At 34.1% G+C, this 16868-nt stretch overlaps 2 protein-coding genes across 4 annotated transcripts; one reads left to right on the top strand and one right to left on the bottom strand.

Annotated features, from left to right (window-relative positions):
* The first annotated feature begins 569 nt into the window (after positions 1-569).
* Positions 570-4152, top strand: LOC125838685 (carotenoid cleavage dioxygenase 8 homolog B, chloroplastic). Of its 2 annotated transcripts, XM_049517725.1 has the most exons (6): positions 570-964; positions 1857-2600; positions 3176-3369; positions 3490-3679; positions 3752-3854; positions 3995-4152. In XM_049517725.1, the coding sequence occupies exons 1-6, from the start codon at positions 680-682 to the stop codon at positions 4138-4140; spliced, it is 1662 nt and encodes a 553-aa protein (XP_049373682.1). In that variant the 5' UTR covers positions 570-679; the 3' UTR covers positions 4141-4152. The 2 variants fall into 2 exon arrangements, with proteins under 2 accessions (XP_049373682.1, XP_049373681.1); XM_049517724.1 differs by having other exon boundaries at positions 3490-3854.
* Positions 4153-4991: 839 nt separating this feature from the next.
* On the bottom strand, positions 4992-15483 carry LOC125838696 (probable transcriptional regulatory protein At2g25830). Of its 2 annotated transcripts, none has more exons than XM_049517735.1 (7): positions 15193-15483; positions 14956-15119; positions 8439-8500; positions 7980-8136; positions 7576-7853; positions 6873-6996; positions 4992-5443 (listed from the first exon to the last, which is right to left on the bottom strand). In XM_049517735.1, the coding sequence occupies exons 1-7, from the start codon at positions 15290-15292 to the stop codon at positions 5348-5350; spliced, it is 981 nt and encodes a 326-aa protein (XP_049373692.1). In that variant the 5' UTR covers positions 15293-15483; the 3' UTR covers positions 4992-5347. The 2 variants fall into 2 exon arrangements, with proteins under 2 accessions (XP_049373692.1, XP_049373693.1); XM_049517736.1 differs by having other exon boundaries at positions 6873-6993; positions 15193-15390.
* Between the last annotated feature and the right edge of the window lie 1385 nt (positions 15484-16868).

Raw genomic sequence — 16868 nt, 5'->3', positions numbered from 1 at the left:
TTGGGAAAAGGATCATATAATATGTCATTGAAATTTGAGAAAAGGCTTATTTGTGTCATCCATTAAAAGTTTGGCTTATCTATGTCATTTTCGTTTGAGAAAAGGCTCATCCACGCCATTATTTGTTAATAGAAAACAGTTCCGATGCCGCTAATTAATGACGTGGCCGAAGCATAATTGACCACGTGTAAAAAATAATTTTACAAAATCAGAACTATTTTCCGTTAACAAATAATGGCATGGATGAGCCTTTTCTCAAAGGAAAATAACATATATGAGCAAAATTTTTAATGGATGACATAAATGAGCCTTTTCTCAATGTTAAATAGCATATTTGAGTTTTTTATATAACTTTTAAATATTTTAAATTATTAATTATTATAATTTACAATACTTCTTACAATACAATTTGAGTTACGATTTTTATATTTGAACTCCCGATAAACTTTAAAAGTTTGAATCTTGAAATTCTTGTGATGACATATAAATTTAGACGGATGGAGTATATACATAATAAATTGTATTAATAATTTGTAATCATAACGTAAGCATGTCTTTTAGTATGATGGAATTCCACCTATGAAGATTCTAATTGAACTTACCTATAAATAATCTACACATCTAACTTAATATTTCTTACTACACTCTCAAATTCTCTCTAATAATATTCTTCACATCCATGGCTTCTTTTGCCTCTTCAACAACCAAAATTTACTGTAATAAGATCCTTGCTGACATGTTTGATCATGGCAAACATGAATCTTATTTTGGATCAAAGTTGAAAAACAAGAAAAAATTGGACTTGAAATTAGTTACAAAGGTTGCTAGTCAATTGCCCGTAATAGTTCCACCACCAGATCAAGAGGTGATTAATAAGGAGAAGAAGCTCGCAGCATGGACTAGCGTACGCCAAGAAAGATGGGAAGGAGAACTCATCGTTGAAGGCGAGTTACCATTGTGGCTGGTATGTTATTGTTAGTGTATATAAGTTAAATATGAACGTGTTTAGTGTTTAATTTTTGGAATCACTTGTTATAATTTTTTTCACCAAAAGTATTGAGATCAAAGATGCATGTGTACCTAAGACATTTTTCTCTGATTAAATTTACATATTGAAAACAAAGGTTTCTGAACTTAATTATTCTGCTATTTAGTACACTACAATAGAAACAAAGATTTTCCTCACTAGCTAATCACTCGGGAAATTTATGTTATAAAATATGATTTTCTGACTCATTTTCCATCGAATTAGCTTACTGAAAAAATGTGTGATGAAAAACAAATGTTCACTAAAATACTAAGATACTCTCTAGTTTTTCTACATAAAAACATTACTATTTTTCTTTTTTCTAATCGATTCAATCCGAAAAATCGATGAAAATAGTCACTGAATATGTTTCAGATAAGAAAATAATGATTTCTTTAATAGTGGTATGAACACTTGTCAAGAAGCTAATTAATAAGAATAATAATGTTCTTAGCAATCTTGTAATGATCTCACCACGTTCAACAAAGGATATTCTCTTCTTTCAAGATGATAAAGAATGTTATAGTATTAAAACGACAAAATATTTAAGATTTGAGAAGATGAAAAAAAAAAATCAATCTCTTTCCTTTAATTTTTATATATATATATATATATATATATATATATATATATATATATTTTGGAAAAATAAAATATTCATTTATCTTTTGTCTTGATTATTAATAATAATAAGACGTACATCAGCTTAACCTCATTCCACATCATGTCACATTCATTCTAAGTCCAAATCTCAGCACATAAAATTATTGTATTTACTCATTATAAAAAAAAAACAAATAAATAGTTTATTATTTTCTTGTCTATGTAGAATGGCACGTACCTAAGAAATGGTCCAGGACAATGGCACATAGGTGACTACAATTTTCGTCACCTTTTCGATGGCTACGCTACCTTAGTCCGTCTTCATTTCGAAAACGGACGATTAATAATGGGTCATAGACAAATCGAATCGGACGCATATAAAGCAGCAAAAAGCAGTAACAAAATATGTTACCGAGAATTTTCAGAAGTACCTAAGGCAGACAATTTCTTATCCTACATAGGTGACATGGCCAAATTACTCTCCGGGGCATCCCTAACCGATAATGCCAACACTGGAGTCGTTAAACTCGGAGATGGACGAGTAGTCTGCTTAACTGAGACAATAAAAGGTTCAATTGTAATTGATCCGAATACACTTGATACAATTGGGAAATTTGAATATAGTGACTCGTTAGGCGGATTAATTCATTCAGCTCATCCAGTTGTTACAGATAGGGAGTTTATAACGTTGATTCCGGATTTAATTAACCCGGGATATTTGGTGGTGAGAATGGAGGCAGGGACAAATGAGAGGAAGTATATAGGAAGAGTGAGTTGTAGAGGAGGACCAGCACCAGGATGGGTTCATTCGTTTCCTGTTACAGAAAATTATGTTATTGTGCCTGAGATGTCACTAAGGTATTGTGCACAAAATTTGTTGAAGGCTGAGCCAACACCACTCTATAAGTTTGAGTGGCATCCTGATTCTAAAGCATTTGTGCATGTTATGTGTAAAGCCAGTGGCAACATTGTAAGTCATTTCTTTCTCATCACTATGATCAATTGATCTAAAAATTACCTGACTATTCTCTTCTTTATTGTTTTCAGTGTCGTTTCTTCACTATTGTTGTATTTATCTGTTTATATACTTGATTTTTGATATGTTTTATTTGAAATGAGTGTCTATTGGGAAACCACCTCTCTACCTTCTCAAGATAAGGGTAAGGTTACGTACACACTAGTGGCGTAGGAAGGGTGGTCAATTATTAAACACCTTTTTGTTCAAAAATTATACTATGTCTATCGAAAATTATAGGAGGAAGCATATAGGACAAAAATGATTTTTCATATGTATAAGTTAATTTTTTAACGAAATTTCTGAGTTCGCCAGTGATACATGCCACCTCTTGTAGGATTAAACTGGGGCATGTTGTTATTATTGGGTAATCAAAAATTAATTTAAAGAACGCTAGCTACAAAAGAATTACTACATGTTATTAGTACTCTAATTAATTGTAATATGTAATTTTTCTCTTTATGATATATAGTAATCTAATTCTGAGATCCTATAGTTTGATTTTCTTTTATTAATTTAAAATTGAAAAGGTTGCGAGTGTAGAAGTGCCATTATACGTGACATTCCACTTCATCAATGGATACGAGGAAAAAGACGAAGATGGGAGAGTTACTGCTGTTATTGCAGATTGCTGTGAGCATAGCGCCGACACCACCATCCTTGATAAGCTCCGCCTTGAGAATCTTCGCTCCTTCAACGGCAAGGATGTCTTGCCCGATGCAAGGTACAGTATTACATCACTTCAAAAATAACCTAATATTATTTTATCTTCACACAACTATATATATCCTGAGATAAATTAATCTCTACATATTTAGACATTAATAATGGTGTTTGGTGATAGGGTTGGAAGATTCAGAATACCATTAGATGGAAGTCCATATGGAGAATTAGAAGCAGCATTGGACCCAAATGAACATGGAAAAGGAATGGATATGTGCAGTATTAATCCTGCTTATTTAGGCAAGAAATACAGATATGCTTATGCTTGTGGTGCTAAGAGGCCTTGTAATTTCCCCAACACCCTCACCAAGGTCAGCTTCTTTTTTTTCCTACAATTGTTATTGTTTCATGATCAATTAATTATAACTGACAATATTTTGCAGATTGATTTGTTTGATAAAAAGGCAAAGAATTGGTATGATGAAGGTGCTGTGCCTTCTGAACCATTCTTTGTGGCTCGACCCGGTGCAACCGAGGAAGATGATGGTAATTAATTTACCAATGTTATTTGGCCCTGTTCTGACGCATCTCTAGTGAATGATAATGCAAGACTAATAATAAAACAAAGAACAAGTAATTGGAGCAACATCTTAACAAGGTATAACATTTTTGAACTATATATGCAGGTGTTGTAATCTCAATGATCAGTGACAAGAATGGAGAAGGATATGCTCTAATACTGGATGGATCAACATTTGAAGAAATTGCAAGAGCAAAATTTCCTTATGGTCTCCCCTATGGGCTACATGGTTGTTGGGTTCCAAAGATATAGTATCACCCCACACATCCACGACAGTGTTATATCATAGCCTAATACAATTTACTAGTCATAATAAGATGATAGTACTAATATTGAAATAGCTAATATTGTAGTAATTTGTGCATATTTGCTCTTAGTAATAGAATGTGTGTACCCATATTAATAGTAAGTATATATATGAATGAATGCATATGCTCTAAAATGAGTATTCATAAGTAACTGACATGAGAGATCTTTGTTAAAACATGAATGTTCCTTAGTAGTCAATGAAGTTAGTGGAAAGACGAGGGTTGAAATCCAAAACATTAGGTGATTTCTTCTCATATACCCAAATCTCAGTAGACAAAATGTCCTGATAACTGAAAAGGTGAAAGACACAGTCAAGGTGCACCTAAGTTGACCTTGATGTCACCTTTATACAAAAAAAAATTGCCTTCTGGAATTGAGGAGTTGCAATCACTTATGGTATTGTATCAGATTGAAGTATTCAAACTATCATTATCCACTAAGCCAGCATCAGTTCGAGTTGTTCTCCCGATTGAAGTAATAGGAACTGACATGTTAATGCACTAAACCAGATGCTTCAAAACTTGCATTTCTAATACACATATGAGATCAACAAGAAACCCCATCTCTAGAAACAAGTTCCCAAAAGGAGATTCAGTAACATATTACATACTTCTGCAGCAGAAATTGGAAATAGGGATACTAACTTTAACTATAACATAGAATCATTAGTCTTTCTGACAAGTCCATGTGAAGAAACAAGAACTTCGGTAGATTCAATTGATCAAGTCAAACATATACAAATAATCTCACTTTACTAACTCAAGCTAAAGACGTTACAATGAGATTCATCATGCTAGCTGTTAAAGAGAAACAACAGTATTTTATTGCCAATATAACTTACAACTTCAGATTGTAAATTTAAAGCACATTCATTTTACAAACAAAAGGGAGGCAATATTATTGGGTTACCAATGCATCTAAAGATTCCATCTATCAGTTGAAAGATCAAACCCTACGATAAAATTGGGCCAAACAGCAATGTGTTCCTAAGATGAGACGATCTGTAGATTCTTTGTAGAAGTAAAACAGCTAGATGACGCCGTATATGATTGACTACAGGACTCTAATGAGCTGAATGTCGTTATCATTCTTCAATAGCTTCAACAACCAGCTGTTAGGTGTTCATGCCACTGTTAAGTGGAATAATAACCTAATACTTTTGATCTGTATACACAGCATCAACATCATCAAGTTCAAGTAATTTGGACATTAGTTCTTTGTTCAACTCCATAGCCTCATCATCTACCTGCAGCCCAAAACCAAAGTACTAACTACAACAAACATAAATATGTGTACTAATAATTGGAAAGATCAAATTCAGCTGTTAACATAAACTGATAGTTAAAGCATTTGAACTGCGCTAATTTAAACTGAAAAAAACAAGTTGTGGATAAAACGTCCATGTAGTAATAAACCTAGAAAGAAGCTAAAGTAGATGACCTTCAAAAGTTTGTAAGACAGCAGAGAAAAGAATGAACTACTCTATTTATAGCTGATCAATTGCTTGCACATACGTCCATCAGTCTCAAATGATGAAAACCAGCCAACCCAAGCCAAATACTTCATGGGCTCAGGTTGGCTTGACTAAAATCACTCTAGACTTGAGGTATGCTTGAGCTCAACCAATACTGATAAGGGAACTACTAATCTTCTACCTTAATCCTCGACTTCCATATCCTTCTATAGTCCTATCTAGAATTATGTCCTCAGTAAGCTGCAGGTGTGCCTTATCCTGTCTTATCCCCATGGGGATTTCTCAATTATGAAAAATTGATCGTTTGAATTATATGACTTGCTCCACATAGGCTTTAATGTTCTCTTTGTTTTTCTTTTTTTTCTTCTGTTGCTCGAGTTCGTAACATCTATTTTTCTAGTAATGTTTTTTTTTATTTTGTTTTATTTGCTTCTGCTTCTTTTTCTTGTGCGTGGAATATGATTCCATTTGCGGTAATGTGGGTTGTTTGGAGAGAAAGAAATAGGAGAGCTTTTGAAGGTGTAGAGTCGAGTTTCTCTCAATTGAGGAGTAGTCTCTGTTCCCTAATTTTTTTTTTGGTACACACAGAAAGTTCCTTGTTGTATAGACGACTGGGTGGAGCTTGTAGAGAATCATATATTTTTGTAATTCTCCACTTTTTGCTATACCTCTTGTATATGGCTGTCGTGGCCATGTTTATTATCAAAAATACATTTACTTGATAAGAAAAAAAAGCAAATTTGAGACCTTCAATTTTTGGAGCTAAAACAATTGCTTTAGTTGTTGTACCCCTGATTCGTCCTTGTTGAATATTATAATCAAATCATGTCAAAACAACTGGACTAAAAACTTCTTTTCTTGTATAAGAACAAATTGATCTTGGATGTTGAAGTTTGAATGCTCACTACTAAATCTATGAGATTTTAGATATTCTTATGTTTTGTAATAAAGATTAGCCTTTTGAAGATTTGAGTTATCAGAAACGCAACGCTACATGGTATGAAAAAGCTCATAACCACATCAATTAGTGGACCATGCTATGATTATATTTACATTACAAAAGGTCAACGATTCACACATCAATTATTAGATTTCTTTTCTAATTTCATGGTTAAAACATATTATCTTATCAAAAGATCAAAGATTAAACAAGTGCTGTCAAATTAGAAGAATAAAATTTTGATATGCTGTACTCACAAACCTCAATTGGAGTAGTAGGAAGTAGCTCAGATCCGTTGTCAGGTTTAAATTTTATTCCTTCCTCTTGTAGTTTTGATAATATATCTGGATAGTTCTCCGCAGAAGACACGACTTTGTAAACCCTACTAAAGTAAACCAAATAAAAAGGAAAATAGTCAGATGTGCTGATATTAGTTCATCCAGCATGACATTAGTAGTTCATCAGCAGACAAGAGAAGGTTGTTTTAGTGGTAAGACTCCTCCACTTCCAACGAAGAGGTTGGAAGTTTGAGTCACCCATGGGGGAATGGAAAAACCACTATTGGCCCGTGGGAAGAGAAGGTTTTGGGGTGAGGTTTAGCAGATGAAAAGAATTCATCAGCAACCGTGAAATTGCAATTGAAATAACGTAGGTGTGCCAAAATCAAGGCTGCAGTAGACTTGGCAATAGCAGTAACGGGTTGTTGGAGTTTATTTTCAGCACTGAAAGAGAATCAACTTATGAAGAACACCCAGAGAGGTTTCTTTGACTACGTGTATATGCCTGAAAGAACCATAAAAGTAAACTCTGGGTCCAATTGCAAGAAACGAGAGAGCAGTATCCAACCAGAGAAACATACTCACTGCAGGATGAAGCAAATAAGAAGATAATCTTTGCCAATGGAATATTCTTCCTAAACTAACAGACTTTATTTATATGCAACCAAAACAGCCAGCATACGAACCTCTCAGATGAATCTGCTTCTGTATCATATTCATCCATTGAAGGTTCAATGATATCTTCAGCACCAGCATCTAAAGCAATTGTTAAGAGCTGGTCCCGGTCAACATCAGTGACTTTAACATTAGCAACCCGAGCACGTTGGAATTTGAACATAATGGATCCTGGATCTGCCATCTTCCCACCATTGTCCTTCACCACCTCTCGAACTGCTGCCACTGACCTGTTTACTTTATCTGTTAAGACCTCAATGATGATACCAACTCCACCATAACCATATACCTGAGTATAGAACAGGAGTTCATAGTTCACTGAATTGCAATAGTCAAGAGAGTTACCAAAAAGGTTAATGTGTAAAAATTGTTGCTTATTAGGTAACAAATGCATAGAAGTCTAAATGTTCAATACCTCATAGATCTTCTCGATAAAAGCTTCCTGTCCCTTTTCTGAAGCTCTCTTAACATTGCGGTCAACAATGTCTTTGGGTATATCAAGTTCCTTAACTTTCTCGATCAGAGCAGCGAGAGCCGTATTAGATATTGGACTGGGACCACCTTTCTTAACCCTGGTCATTCAGGAAACAGTACTCATTCAGAAATGCAAGGTAAGGTTGAGTACAATAGGCCCTTGTGGTTGGGCCCTTCTCGAGACCCTACGCATAGCACGAGCTTTAGTGCACCAAACTGCCACCTTTTTTTTTATATCATAACAATCACAAAAATAGACGTCTGGAAAAGGGTTCTAGCTGGCAACAAGATAACGCTCAAAAGTTCCAATGGGACGTTAAGACCTCAAATAGAAGAGAAAAATTCCATTCATTTCGATATTGATTTAGACGAATGACTATTTTTCATTTCCATAACTTACGCAGAAACAATTTCCTTCCCGATTTTTGAGTACAGCTTTGCCTTCTTAAGATCCTGAGCAGTCTGCATAAAAGAAACATTGACTTAAACAATATCCAAAGTGCTAGAACTGTGCTAACTCCTGTTGCTGGACAATCATTTGAATATAATGATACGATATACATTGTTGATCACCGTAATACATCAGTATTAGCTACTTAGTCCTTGATGAATTAAATTAATCGAGAAACACGACCACAATAATCACATATATTAAGAACACCTATAATATTGTGAAATACACGAAAAGAAGGTGTGCACCTTTATCTGCCATAGCAATGCACAATTAAAGACAAACTAGGCTGAGTCTTCCTCACCTTTGGCTTATGACGGCTGATACCTTATGGAAAAAAGTCTTAGCTTAACCCAGAAGAGGGGACCTAGCCTCATATTTATAGGCTTAAAAGCCTTAACCTAGTGTGCCTCCCCATTACAGGCTCACTAGTCTCCAACAGACCTACACTCTTTCCAGTCCACACCTATTACGTGAAATGATACAGGTTCTTGGCATTAGAGAATGTTAGATAGATTATGAACCTTATTAATCGTTCACGAGACGAGTAGTCCAGAATACTGAAATTACTTGTATCACGGTTAAATCTGAAACAAAGCATGTTTTTCAGCTGTGATTCTGTTTTGATTGTTGCGTATATGCACTACATTATTTTATTAAAATAATCCTAGTGAATTAAGTTCAAAGTTGATCTTGATTTTGGGGTCTTAATTTGTTAGCGGTGTTCGTTTAACACATATGTGCTTCCGCTAGTAACAACAATCTGATAAGAGTCATTTATAAATCCTCTACTGAACGAAGAGTTTATGAAATCAAAGATCTTGATCTAGGGTATATAATAAATTGTTTTATCTTTGAGATATTTCTGTCAGCGTGTGTGTTTTCAAATTGATATAGTCTTCTTGGATCTTTTCTTTTTCTTTTGATAACCGAGAAATCCGTTTGTGACCCGCTCTTTGGACCAATCACAGCCTTCTAAACTCGATGGATAATGGGCCCGCCCGTCTACCCTTCTCCACTTAAATATCGGGCTTCGCTTTGCATAGTGTGGGGCTTGAACCTGCGACCTAAGCCACAAATCCTCCACCTTTTGCCACTCGAGCTAGGCCTTGGGGGCGGATCATATTAACAAAGTGGGTCTAGATTTCTTAAATTTATTTATTGATATTTGTTGGCTTGACTAAAACCACTCTAGACTTGAGGTATGCTTGAGCTCTACCAATACGGGTAAGGAAACTAGACATTGCTCGGCTATATTCTAACCTTCAACCCTAATCCATAACTTACGCAGAAATAATCTCAGTATTCCGGACTATCCGTCGCATGAACAATTAATTAGGTTCATAATCTATGTAACATGCTCTAATGCCAAGTGTAAATTAATTGAGAAACACTATCACATAAAATTAAGAAAATTTAAAATACGCGAAAAGAATGTGTGCACCTTTATCCACCATAGCAACGTACAACTAAAGACAAACTAGCTGAGCCTTCCTCTACTTTAGCTATTAACGGCTGGCACCATATGAGAAAAGATCTTAGGTTAAGCCCTGCGTCATAAGCTAAAGGAGAGGAAGACTCAGCGTAGTTTGTCTTCAGTTGTGCAATGTTATAGTGGATAAAGGTACACACATTTTTTTCGTTTATTTCACAATATCATAGGTTTTCTTAATATATGTGATTATTGTGGTCATGTTAATTTACACTTGGCATCAACGCATATTACATAGATTATGAACCCTATTAATCGTTCATGTGATGAATACTCCAGATTACTAAAATTAACACAATTTGTATCGCGATTAAAACTGAAATGAAATTTGTTTATAGACTGTGATTCTTTTTTGATTGTGCGTATATGCACAACATTATTCTATTAAAAATAGTCCGGGTGAATCAAGTTCAAAGTTGATCTTGGCTTTGGGGTCTTAACTCGTTAGCAATTTTCTTTTAACACATATGAGCTTCCGCTAGTAACAACAATCTGATAAGTGATAAGAGTCATTTATGAATCCTCTATTGAACGGAGAGTTTATGAAATTAGAGATCTTGATCTACGGTTTTCGAATCTTGGTATATAATAAATTGTTTTATCTTTGAGATATTTTTGTTGGCGCGTGTGCTTTCAAATTGATAATCTTCTTGGAACATATTAACAAAGTGGGTCTAGATTTCTTTAATTTATATATGGATATTTGTTATCTTGACTAAAATCACTCTAGACTTGAGATATGCTTGAACTCAACCAATACGGGTAAGGGAACTAGACATTGCTCGGATACATAGTAACCTTCAACACTAATCCATAACTTACGCATAAATGATTTCAGTATTCCGGACTATTCGTCTCATGAACAATTAATAAGGTTCATAATCTATGTAACATGCTCTAATGCCATGTGTAAATTAATTGAAAAACACGATCACAATAACCACATAAAATTAAGAACACGTAAAATATTGTGAAATACGCGAAAAGAATGTGTGCACGTTTTTCCACCATAGCAATGTACAACAGAAGACAAACTAGTTGAGTCTTCCTCTACTTTAGCGTATGATGGCTGGCACCTTATGAGAAAAAATCTTAGGTTAAGCCATGCGTCATAAGCCAAAGGAGAGGAAGACTCAGCATAGTTCGTCTTGAGTTGTGCATTGTTATAGTGGATAAAAGTGCGCACATTTTTTTCGTGTATTTCACAATAATATCATAGGTCTTCTTAATCTATGTGATTATAGTGGTCGTGTTAATTTACACTTGGCATCAAAGCATATTACATAGATTATTGACCCTATTAATCGTTCATGCGATGAATAGTCTAGTTTACTGAAATTAACGCAATTTGTATCGCGATTATATTTGAAATGAAGTTTGTTTATAGACTATGATTCTATTTTGATTGTTACGCATATGCACAACATTATTCTATTAAAATAGTCCGGGTGAATCAAGTTCAGAGTTGATCTTGGCTTTGGGGTCTTAACTCGTTAGCAATTTTCTTTTAACACATATGTGCTTCCGCTAGTAACAACAATCTGATAAGTGATAAGAGTTATTTACGAACCCTCTATTGAATGGAGAGTTTATGAAATTAGACATCTTGATCTACAGTTTTCGAATCTTGGTATATAATAAATTGTTTTATCTTTTAGATATTTTTGTCGGTGTGTGTGTTTTCAAATTGACAGTCTTCTTGGATCATATTTAAAAAGTGGGTCTAGATTTCTTAAATTTATTTATGGATATTTTTTGGCTTGACTAAAATCACTCTAGACTTGAGGTATGCTTGAACTCAACCAATACAGGTTAGGGAACTAGACATTACTCAGCTACATACAAACCTTCAACACTAATCCATAACTTACGCAAAAATGATTTCAGTATTCCAGACTATTCGTCTCATGAACAATTAATAAGGTTCATAATCTATGTAACATGCTCTAATGCCAAGTGTAAGTTAATTGAGAAACACGATCACATAAAATTAAGAACACCTAAAATATTGTGAAATACGCAAAAAGAATACGTGCACCTTTTTCCACCACAGCAACGTACAATTGAAGACAAACTAGTTGAGTCTTCCTCTACTTTAACTTATGATGGCTGGCACCTTATGAGAAAAGATTTTAGGTTAAGCCCTGCGTCATAAGCCAAAGGAGAGGAAAACTCAGCGTAGTTCGTCTTTAGTTGTGCATTGCTATAGTGGATAAAAGTATGCATATTTTTCGTGTTCTTCACAATATCATAGGTCTTCTTAATCTATGTGATTATTGTGGTCATGTTAATTTACATTTGGCATCAAAGCATATTACATAGATATTGAACCCAATTAATAGTTCATGCGATGAATAGTCTGGATTACTTAAATTAACGCAATTTGTATCTCGGTTAAATCTGAAATGAAGTTTGTTTATAGACTATGCTTATGTTTTGATTGTTTCGCATATATACAACATTATTCTATTAAAATAGTCCAGGTGAATCATGTTCAAAGTTGATCTTAGCTTTGGGGTCTTAACTCGTTAGCAATTTTCTTTTAACACATACATTGTTCCGCAAGTAACAACAATCTGATAAGTGATAAGAGTCATTTTTGAATCCTCTATTGAAGGAAAATTGTATGAAATTAGAGATCTCTATCTACGGTTTTCGAATCTTGGTATATAATAAAAAAATTTATCTTTGAGATATTTTTGTCGGCATGTGTGTTTTCAAATTGATAGTCTTCTTGGATCATATTTAAAAAGTGGGTCTAGATTTCTTAAATTTATTTATGGATATTTGTTGGTTTGACTAAAATCACTCTAGACTTGAGGTATGCTTGAACTCAACCAATACGGGTAAGGGAACTAGACATTGCTCGGATACATACTAACCTTCAACCTTAATCCATAATTTACGCATAAATGATTTCAGTATTCCGGGCTATTCGTCTCATGAACAATTAATAAGGTTCATAATCTATGTAACATGCTCTAATGCCATGTGTAAATTAATTGAGAAACACGATCACTATAACCATATAAAATTAAGAACACCTAAAATATTGTGAAATACGCGAAAAGAATGTGTGCACGTTTTTCCACCATAGCAACATACAACATATGACAAACTAGTTGAGTCTTCCTCTACTTTAGCTTATGATGGTTGGCACCTTATGAGAAAAAATCTTAGGTTAAGCCATGCGCCATAAGCCAAAGGAGAGGAAGACTCCGCATAGTTCCTCTTGAGTTGTGCATTGTTATAGTGGATAAAAGTGCGCACATTTTTTCATGTATTTCACAATAATATCATAGGTCTTCTTAATCTATGTAATTATTGTGGTCGTGTTAATTTACACTTGGCATCAAAGCATATTACATAGATTATTGACCCTATTAATCATTCATCCGATGAATAGTCCGGTTTACTGAAATTAACGCAATTTGTATCGCGGTTAAATCTGAAACGAAGTTTGTTTATAGACTATGATTTTGCTTTGATTGTTGCGCATATGCACAACATTATTCTATTAAAATAGTCCGGGTGAATCAAGTTCAAAGTTGATCTTGGCTTTGGGGACTTAACTCGTTAGCAATTTTCTTTTAACACATACGTGCTTCAGTTAGTAACAACAATCTGATAAGTGATAAGAGTCATTTATGAATCCTTTATTGAACAGAGAGTTTATGAAATTAGAGATCTTGATCCACGGTTTTCAAATCATGGTATATAATAAATTGTTTTATCTTTGAGATAATTTTGTCATGTGTGTTTTCAAATTGATAGTCTTCCTGGATCTTATTAACAAAGTGGGTCTAGATTTCTTAAACTTATTTATGAAAACTACCTATATCACTCAAAATGAATCTTGACCATCTTAAAATGTGTTGTTGAAGAGGGAAAAAATAGAAAAGAGAAACCAGAGGTTTGCTTCTTTGTTTCCCATGATTGCAAAGCAAGCTCGAGAAAGGGGACCTAGCCTCATATTTATTGGCTTTAAAGCCTTAACCTAGGTTGCCTCTTCATTATGGGCTCACGGGTCTCCAACACCTACACTATTGCCAACCCACACCTATTACATGAAATAATGCATGCCCATGTGGAATCTACATAAATACATGACTTGTGTGTTGTCCACCAACTATTAACATTCAGCCTATTTTGCTAAAAACATAATAATAAGTTTATATATAGTCCACATTTAATAAATAATTCTAGTTTTCCTTCTGGGTCAACCTCGTCACACCGGGCTTGCCTAGTGCGGATTACTTCTCCTTTGTGGTTTACAAGCTATTGCATAGGAGCAGGGTTTTACCATGTACGCACCCAAAGGGTAGCGGCTGCGGGTTTCTCTTGTAATCAAAAACATTTAATAAATAAGTCTAACCTAATGAACTATCTAATCTCAATAAATGCATCACTCTTCTTCTACTACTGCAGTCAAATAACGTCAAACTTCATTACAGAAACCTCAAAATCACACGAATAAATATTTCCCAGGATGTTGACGCTACATAACAATGAAATCACAATGCTTCCACAGATCGTTACTACATAAAAATTTCTGAACACTTCAGAGTTAAGACACTGGGCTGAAGGTGTATCAGAAACATCCGCTCTCCCTCTAAGGTAGTAGTAAGGTCTATGTATACTCTACCCTCCCAGACCCCATTTTGTGGGATTACACTAGCTATGATTTTGTTGTTATTGTTCAGAGTTAGCATAGACCAAAAGACTACATTTTTCTTTGGTAGATGAAATCAAGTTAGGAAGAAAGATTCTAACTTGAGGTAATCTCTAAGATCCCAATACATTTGAATAGTATTGAATCGGAGAGTTAACAATATTTGTATCAAAGTAAATACAACAATTAGAATTGTTTTAATTTTTTTGCTCAAAGAAAAGAAACGAGAACTATCTTGTCATAAAAAAAAAAAGAAACGAGAACTATATGATTTAAATGTAAACAGCAAGAACATTTTATACCTTTCTGCCAGCAATTTTGCAGGAGCGCCTGCCCATACAGAGAGGAGAGGAAGTCCAAATCTTTCTCACTGAATTGCTCGATTGAAGTTCTAAAGGCAAGACCTTTATATCAGAAGATGAATACCATGAAGAAGACGAAAAACTCCCACTCAACAAAAAAACACCTACAAGAAAATAAACAATTTAGGAAAATAAGGTATAAAGATTTGCTTTTTATTGATGTATGGGAGTACTTACTTCTGAGAGTGAAAGAATGGTGGGGTTTAAGATAAACCCCATTTGAGATTCTGCAGAGAAGTGAACCAAAAGCTCGAATTGAAGAAGATGAATACACCATTGCTATTCTATAGACTTCCAATTGGGTTTCTGTGAATTTCTACTTTACCATCAGAGTTCTAGTGGATGCATTTGTGCTGCTCAATCCTCAATCCTCAATCCTCAATCCTCAATCCTATATCCTAAATCCTAAATCCTAAATCCTAAATCCTAAATCAAATAATGCTTTCTTGAATAACGGTGCCAGGGGAATGGAGCGCTATATAAGCAGCCGAGTTGAAACTTAAAACCCCTGAAAAGGAAAATATTTTATTTTAAACCAGGGTATTAAAAGAAAACCTAAAACACTTTCGCCAAATTGAAAAAAATTAAATCCACTATAAAAGAATTTACTTTATGTCTAGAAATATTGGAAATCCTCTATTAGAAACTATATAATGCATTTATTCTTTTTACTTTAAATAATATGTGATTCTAACGTGGATCCAGAATAATGTGGTGTGACCTAGGTGGTGGATAAGAAAAGGGAAGTGAGATTGAGATGGTTTGAACATGTGGAGAGGAGATGCACAGATATACCAGTGATGAGGTGCGGAAAGTTGGCTATAGGAGGCATGAGGAGAGACAGAAGTAGGTCAAAGAAGTATTGGGAAGAGGTGTTAAGAAGGGATACGACGCAACTTCAAATAACCAAGGACATGGTTCTAGACAAGAGGATGTGGAGGACTCACATTAGGGTAGAAGGGTAGTAGGTAGTGTAGTGTTGTCTTGCTTAGAGTGACTGGCGTTTGCGGTGGTACTAGTGTATTATGGTAGTTTTTTTTACCTGTATCATTGTTGTTTATGGTGTGTCGTTATCAGAGACTCATAAAAATGTCATAAATAGTCTATTAACTATAGTAGTAGGTCTAAAATGGTCTCTTAATTATATTTTTTCGTATTTAGTCCTTTGATTATTCAAAAACTTATCAGTTTTGGTCCATTAACTATACACTTATCGGTTTTAGTGCTTCAAGTATTCAAAAATTTATCAACTTTGGTCCTCTAAGTATACACTTACCGATTTTAGTTCATTAAGTATTCAAAAACTTATCAGGTTTTGTCTTTGTCCATTTTTCTTTACACAATAGCTTAGGTTTATATTAACGGAACTCTTTGTGAAATTAAATCTTTAGCTCATTTTTAAGTTGTTTCTCTATCCCCGCTACTTTTTCTTCAAATTATTCTTATGAAAAGAATAATAACATCAATGATTCAAAATAAAATTAATGGGGAATAAGATATAAGTCTTAATTTTATTCAATGGAGGATAACATAAAACAAATATTTGTTGTTAATGAGTTGAATATGTGGTGTTCCTTTCTTTGGCGGCTAACGGTTCATAATCGGAGAAAATTTTTTTAGTTTTATTTTTCATACAAAAGAAAAATAAGAGATTTGATCTTATTAATCAAATTTCTCTACATAAAATGAATAGAATAATAAAATCAATCTATTTTTTTTTGTAAATTTACCATTTTATAAATTTCAACTTCTGAAAAATTAAACAATTTTTCTTCAATAAAGTCATTGGAGTACAAATTTTGAATTCAACGGGTAATAATTTTTTCTTTTTATAATAAAGTTTAGCATATTCA

The sequence above is a fragment of the Solanum verrucosum genome, unplaced genomic scaffold (assembly GCF_900185275.1).
Source record: "Solanum verrucosum unplaced genomic scaffold, falcon-dt-bn FXZP01000182.1, whole genome shotgun sequence".
Lineage (NCBI taxonomy): Eukaryota > Viridiplantae > Streptophyta > Magnoliopsida > Solanales > Solanaceae > Solanum > Solanum verrucosum.
Note: the sequence above shows the minus strand (reverse complement) of the source record. Positions and strands in the feature narration are given on the sequence as shown.

Coding starts and splice junctions, on each gene's coding strand:
- LOC125838685 (XM_049517724.1), top strand. CDS start 680: ATGGCTTCTTTTGCCTCTTCAACAACCAAAATTTACTGTAATAAGATC. Junction 965..1,856: donor GCGAGTTACCATTGTGGCTG/GTATGTTATTGT, acceptor TTGTCTATGTAG/AATGGCACGTACCTAAGAAA. Junction 3,855..3,994: donor TGCAACCGAGGAAGATGATG/GTAATTAATTTA, acceptor CTATATATGCAG/GTGTTGTAATCTCAATGATC.
- LOC125838696 (XM_049517735.1), bottom strand. CDS start 15,292: ATGGTGTATTCATCTTCTTCAATTCGAGCTTTTGGTTCACTTCTCTGC. Junction 8,501..14,955: donor GCAAAATTGCTGGCAGAAAG/GTATAAAATGTT, acceptor TCTTTTATGCAG/ACTGCTCAGGATCTTAAGAA. Junction 5,444..6,872: donor TTCCTACTACTCCAATTGAG/GTTTGTGAGTAC, acceptor TTTGGGCTGCAG/GTAGATGATGAGGCTATGGA.